The 6,309-nt window shown below is 33.0% G+C and overlaps 1 protein-coding gene across 1 annotated transcript; it reads left to right on the top strand.

Moving 5' to 3' along the window:
* The first annotated feature begins 795 nt into the window (after positions 1-795).
* WDR5B (Transducin/WD40 repeat-like superfamily protein) lies at positions 796-2,798 on the top strand. Its single transcript, XM_085729319.1, has 2 exons — positions 796-1,590; positions 2,313-2,798. The coding sequence occupies exons 1-2, from the start codon at positions 931-933 to the stop codon at positions 2,601-2,603; spliced, it is 951 nt and encodes a 316-aa protein (XP_085585445.1). The 5' UTR covers positions 796-930; the 3' UTR covers positions 2,604-2,798.
* The last annotated feature ends 3,511 nt before the right edge of the window (positions 2,799-6,309 follow it).

Raw genomic sequence — 6,309 nt, 5'->3', positions numbered from 1 at the left:
TTAATTAAAATAATTATTCCAACATATATGTCTTCGCTCAAGAGATGAATTTGGTTTAATTATGGGAATGAGGACACACTGGTTCGAATAAGTAATGTTGACGATGCAAAAAAAAAAGATTGGATTTGCACTGGATCGAATATAATCTATCAAATGAGCCGAATAAACACCGCAAAAAGACAAAAAAACAAACTAATGTTGCACTAAGACGACAAACAACATAATGTTGTAGTAAGACGACGAAATAATAAAAGAAAAAATAAATATTTAGGGAGATCAGTCAATCACTTATTTAAATAAAAAAGGAACAAAACGATTAAGAAAAGTGGTTTTTGTTCAAAAGTTGACCTTTAATCACTTTCCTCTATGGAAGAAGAACTAGGTTAGTTAGCTTAAGGACGACAACAAGAAAGACAGTCGTTTTACTTTATTCTTTTGATTATTAATGAAATACATTACTCCCTTTGCATTATATTATGTCTCTTTAAAGAAAAATATTTACATATTATTTTTTTTTAAGGAATATTTACATATTATTATTTTCTTTTTTGACAAAATAAATATTGATATTTATTCTTAATTTTTTTTTCATTATATGTCATTTTACGATAAAATAAAATATTAGTGTTTCTTTTGTACCAATATTATTTTCTTTTTTGACAAAATAAATATTGATATTTATTCTTAATTTTTTTTCATTATATGTCATTTTACGATAAAATAAAATATTAGTGTTTTTCTTTTGTACCAAAAAAAAAAATACTTATAGCCGAGGATATAGTTGTAATACTACCTACTACAAGAAAAGAAAACAACCATATGTAAGTTCTGTTTGGACTTTGGAACTTCGATTGAAATTAAACATTTAAGGGAATTGAAAACACAGAAGAAGAAGAAGAAGAAGAGACGAACATAGCGGCAAAGGAATCAATGGCGACGAGTACGACGAGTAGCAACAGCACCCCACCATACAAACCTTACCGTCACCACAAAACCCTAACAACCCACACGCGCGCCGTTTCCTGCGTCAAATTCTCCAACGACGGAAACCTCCTCGCTTCCGCTTCCCTCGACAAAACCCTTATCATCTACTCCTCCACCACTCTCTCCCTCCTCCACCGCCTCACCGGCCACTCCGAAGGCATCAACGACATCGCCTGGTCCTCCGATTCCCACTACATCTGCTCCGCCTCGGACGACAAAACCCTCCGTATCTGGGACGCTAACACCGGCGACTGCGTCAAAACGCTTCGTGGTCACGCACACAATGTTTTCTGCGTCAATTTTAATCCACAATCCAATTACATCGTTTCGGGTTCGTTTGATGAGACGGTTAGGGTTTGGGAAGTGAAGACTGGGAAGTCTGTTCATGTTATTAAAGCTCATGCTATGCCTGTTACTTCTGTTGATTTTAATCGCGACGGTTCGCTTATTGTTTCCGGGAGTCATGATGGGTCTTGTAAGATTTGGGATACAAATTCGGGTGCTTTGTTGAAGACTTTGATTGATGATAAGGTTCCTGCTGTTTCGTTTGCGAAATTTTCGCCTAATGGGAAATTCATACTTGTTGCTACTCTTAATGATACACTTGTGAGTTCTCTGTTTCTTTCTGAGATTTATATGATGGATTTATGATCATATTCTCATAGCTTAGTTTGTGCTTTTAAACTTTTACTTCATATAGATTGGAAATTTAGAAAATTTGTGGATGAGTTTGATCATTCTACTGTAATGCGTTTTTCTGAATAGAATGGAGTTTATTTTTCCATAGATAAGGGATTGGTATTTGGTAGGTATGATGTTTTGATTAACAACTTAATTAAGCTCTTATTGTAGAAGAGCTTCTTTGTAAGTTGTTTCTACAATTGAATAGAGAACTAGGATAAATTCGTATTAACATATGTGTAAAGGTGAGTTTGGCAGAATCATGCGGTGAGCTACCATGGTTTTGCAGAACCTATATACAGTGAGCTGCTGCGATTTTGCAAAAACTATAAGTTTTGCAGCTCTCCGTGATTCCAAACACATAATTGTTTCTGAGTTATTTTGGGAGCTGGATATTTCGTAAATTATTCTTATAAGCTCTTCCAAAAGTACATAAGATGAGCCTAAAGCAGCTCTTTCAGACATGTCATTAGTCACAAATCCTGCCAAAATTCTGTGGGTTGGAAACTATGATCTTGTCTAAGGTTTCGTTGTGTTGATGCAATGGTTGCTTCTGTTTTTTGTGTATTTTTACTAGCAGTGTTAGTTTGGTTGATTGTGGGTTTTCTTTGGTAATTTCCTTAACAATATGAAATTTCTTGATGCAGAAACTATGGAACTATGCAGCTGGGAGGTCTTTGAAAATGTACTCAGGCCATGTGAATAGAGTCTACTGCTTAACTTCCACATTCTCCGTGACAAATGGGAGATATATTGTTAGTGGTTCAGAAGATCGCTGCCTTTATTTGTGGGATCTTCAGCAGAAAAACATGATTCAGAAACTTGAAGGCCATACAGATACTGTAATATCAGTTTCCTGTCATCCAACAGAGAACAAAATTGCTTCTGCTGGTCTTGATGGTGATAGAACTGTGAGGATTTGGGTACAGGATTCTTGAATGATAGCAAAATTTTAGGGGGATATTGTCCTCTTATGGCATACAATCTGAGGTTGTCCCCAATTAATATGCTTCTTTTTTGAGTCTGAGGTTGTCCCCAGTTATTATGCTTCTTTTTTGAGAGTTGATGCATTATAGGGGTGCGATTGTTACAACACTATACGTTAATAATTAGAAGAACTTACATTATTTGCATTTTAGGGTCTATAATTATTACTTTAGAAAATAACACTGCACCAAAAATGCAATGCAAGTAGTTATGAGACTTCAGACAGGTATGGTCTATTTCAGACCCAAAAGTTCTGATCTGCAGAAAACAGAGATGGTTAGAAATAAATTTATTTCATCCATTGAGATCTGATGCACTGAAAAACTGCGATGATTAAAAATGAATTCACTTTCATCAAACTGGGTATTGGTTGCATTTGTGACAGAAAAAACCAGTGACAAAGAAATAGCCAAATCAAACAGATCCAGGAAACATTTCAACCTCCCCAATTTTTGCCAGGACAAAGAGAATAGACCAAATTACAGATCCAAATTTATTCTACTTTATTTATATCTTAATAATAACAAAATCAAGTTCAAGAAAAAATTTCAAATACCAAAAGGAAAGGAAAATTAAACAAAAAAGTAATCTCGTTATTGTTTAATTGCAATCTTGAACGTGTGATTTTGGTCCCCAATCTATTTTAAAGTGATTTTGGCCTTTTTTCTTCCGTTTTGGATTGATAGAACGGGGTGGAATATATCATAATAAAATGCAGAGAAATTGAACCAAATATAAATTATATTTTATGATGTGACAACGTTTCCGTTTCATTATTTCTCGTTGATGTCAGCACAAGAAAATGTGGAGACACAAACTCAACATAAAAAATAAATTGAAAAAACATGAACATCACAGAGCCTGAAAGTAATCATGTTCATTATAAATTGAAACTGCGGCAAAATTCTATGGTTTGAGTAGTTAATAGCAACTCGTAATCTTCAATATTTAGATTGTCATACGGTCTTTGTAAGTTCGCATAAGTACTATTGATCCCGCAAATCGCGCAGCACGAAGCAATTTCACATTGAAGTCTCGTTTCCATAAGGGTCCTTCTAAGTTCGCATAAGTTCTTCATGGATTTTTGAATTGATGAAATCGTTGAGGTTTTGAAAGAATGTATTTGAAAAGAATAGGAAAAATAGGGATAAAAGGGTAATATGTTAATTGTGAAGCTTCATTTCATTGCATATAGGGAAAGGAAAATCGAAGGTGCGCTTCACAATATTCAACAATGCAAACAATAAGACCATTATGTTTCATTTCACTCCATTCATTATTTTTGTAAATCAAACAATGTAATCTTTCAAATTAAGCACTTCATTTCTTTCCATTCAATCAAATACATTAATCCCAACATAGTCGTTGTGATTTGGTAGTTTCCTCCTAATTTTCTTTCAAATTTATCTTCATATGACCTTTTTTGTTGACGTGAAACTCAACTCTCGTAGTCAATATCACTTTTATTTGAAATTAAAGATTAAAAATTGAATAAATAATTGCTAAAAGTTTGAAACTAAATATTGATTTCATTCGCTCTCAATTGTACAAGTTGATTTTTGCAAATTTTTTTTTTAAATCTAGGAAAAGAAAAAAAAAGTCATGTTGGCTATGAAAATTAAGTGTCACATCAATAGCCTATTATAATTTGACCTCGGGCTATGGTATTGGCTATGCCATTAGGAACAACCACGGTTTCATGCTCTTTGAACCAACCATTACAGGGGAAAACTTTATGAAGAAACGGTTTAATACAACAGTTCAAACTATAATAAGTATTTGATTAAGATATTTGATTTATATTATATCACAATAGAAATTATAAAGAATCAAGGCAAAGAAACAGAGCCGAGCAAACACAAAAATTAAGATATATAAGAGATTTGGGTTAATACGTGAAGTTAAAGAAAATCAATTGGTTTACCTCAAATTGAATATCGGTTTCTTGTAAAGGAGAGTAAGAATGGGAGGAGAATAGAAGAATTGATCCCTTATATGAAGGATAAGTTCAAAAGGCAGGTCTTTATATACAATTCAAAACATAGTAAAAAAGTTCTATGAAAATGCTTTATGAATGTAATATTGTATTCAAAAGTTCTTAGAAGTGGTAGGAAGAAGAGAGGATGACTTTATTGTCCGTCGAATACTCAAATTAATGAAGTTCTTAGGTCGAGGGTTCTCGACGACTACTGGAAAATGAGGAGGACATCACTCATACCTTGAGAGACTGGCTAGGAGACTATCGAGGCCATGCTTTGTCAAGTTCAGTGGCGTATCCAGCACCCTGGACCAGAGGGTGCAAATTTTTTAACTTGTTAATTTACACCCACCTAAAAACACCGAGGTGTAAATTAGCAAGTTATGTCCATTTAATGTAATGTGTAAAATAACGTTAGAGTTAGTGTATAGAAATTAAACTCTTTTTCTTATTAATTTATAATTTAAACTACTAAATTTACATAAATTGTGCTACTTTTATCCAATAAAAAATTGAAAATTCAAGTATTTATCACTAAAAATTCAGAAGAGTAATATCATTTAATTTTATTTTTTTTACAAAAGTATTATCATTTACATTATATGCAATTAATCATATCATAAGAAAAAGAATAAAAGTAGAACTAGAGAATAGAGTAAAAAGATTCCTCTAAAAAAAGAATAAAAAGATTTTTTTTTAATAATATATATTATATAATTTATTTGTGAAGTTGTGACAAATGTGTTTGACTAGTGTAATGGATGATTAATTGTAGTAGCAGCCCCATCTTTATGTGTTTTTGGCTTTTAAGTGAAAATAAAAATCATCCAAATAGTAAAATAACTAACAACAGTTTAAAAGTCGCACTAGTATGCCAATCAATATCAGAGCATATGCGCACAAGTCAGGCCTAGTTTTTGGTGAGGTGCAAAACAAAAGTACCAGGGTGTGCAAATAGCCATAACTGTAGTATAATTGGTGTAAAATTTAGAAATCCAGGTGTGCAGGTGCACACCCTCAAGACCAGCTAGCTCCGCCCCTCAAGTTGGAGAAGATTGAAAGTCTTACCATCATGCACACCCTATCTATAGTCATATATAATTATCACAATTAATCCAAAATATTTTCTTATAGAAAACATGGTATGAAGAGCATTACTATGTTGTCATTTCCTCATAAGATGTTGTCCGTCTTCTTTGTCTTTTTCTTCAGATCAAACATTTGTTTATTTTCATAGTATACAGAGCATTACTATGTCTAACGGATTGACCTTTTTCTTTCCTTTGTCATATTAAAATCCGGCACACTTGAACACAAAATTGGTAGACAAATTGTTCCTTCATTATTCTTAGTCTTATTATCATGAAAACATTATCTTGTGGCTACTGAATTGCACGAAACTATGTCCTTAGAGCATCTACAGTGGTGGGCGTTTCACTTATTTAACACTGGAATTAATACGCACCCTCATTGTGGAGAGAAAATGTTTGGTGCTTACAGAGAAAGGTGGCTATATAAGCACCCTCTCTTTAATTTTCGTGGGCCATATATAATAAATTGTACAAAAAATCAATAAACTTGGTTGAAATACAATGACATTGAGTTATTAATATGATCTACTATTTATTAACTTTTTTCTGAAATGTTGGGTTGGAGACATTGGGTGCTTATTAAGTAAT

Source organism: Medicago sativa, chromosome 1 (assembly GCF_051527215.1).
Source record: "Medicago sativa cultivar Bolivia chromosome 1, Bolivia_mono, whole genome shotgun sequence".
In the NCBI taxonomy this organism is placed as follows: Eukaryota; Viridiplantae; Streptophyta; class Magnoliopsida; order Fabales; family Fabaceae; genus Medicago; species Medicago sativa.
The sequence above is the reverse complement of the archived record's forward strand: the minus strand, read 5'-3'. Positions and strand labels throughout refer to the sequence as shown.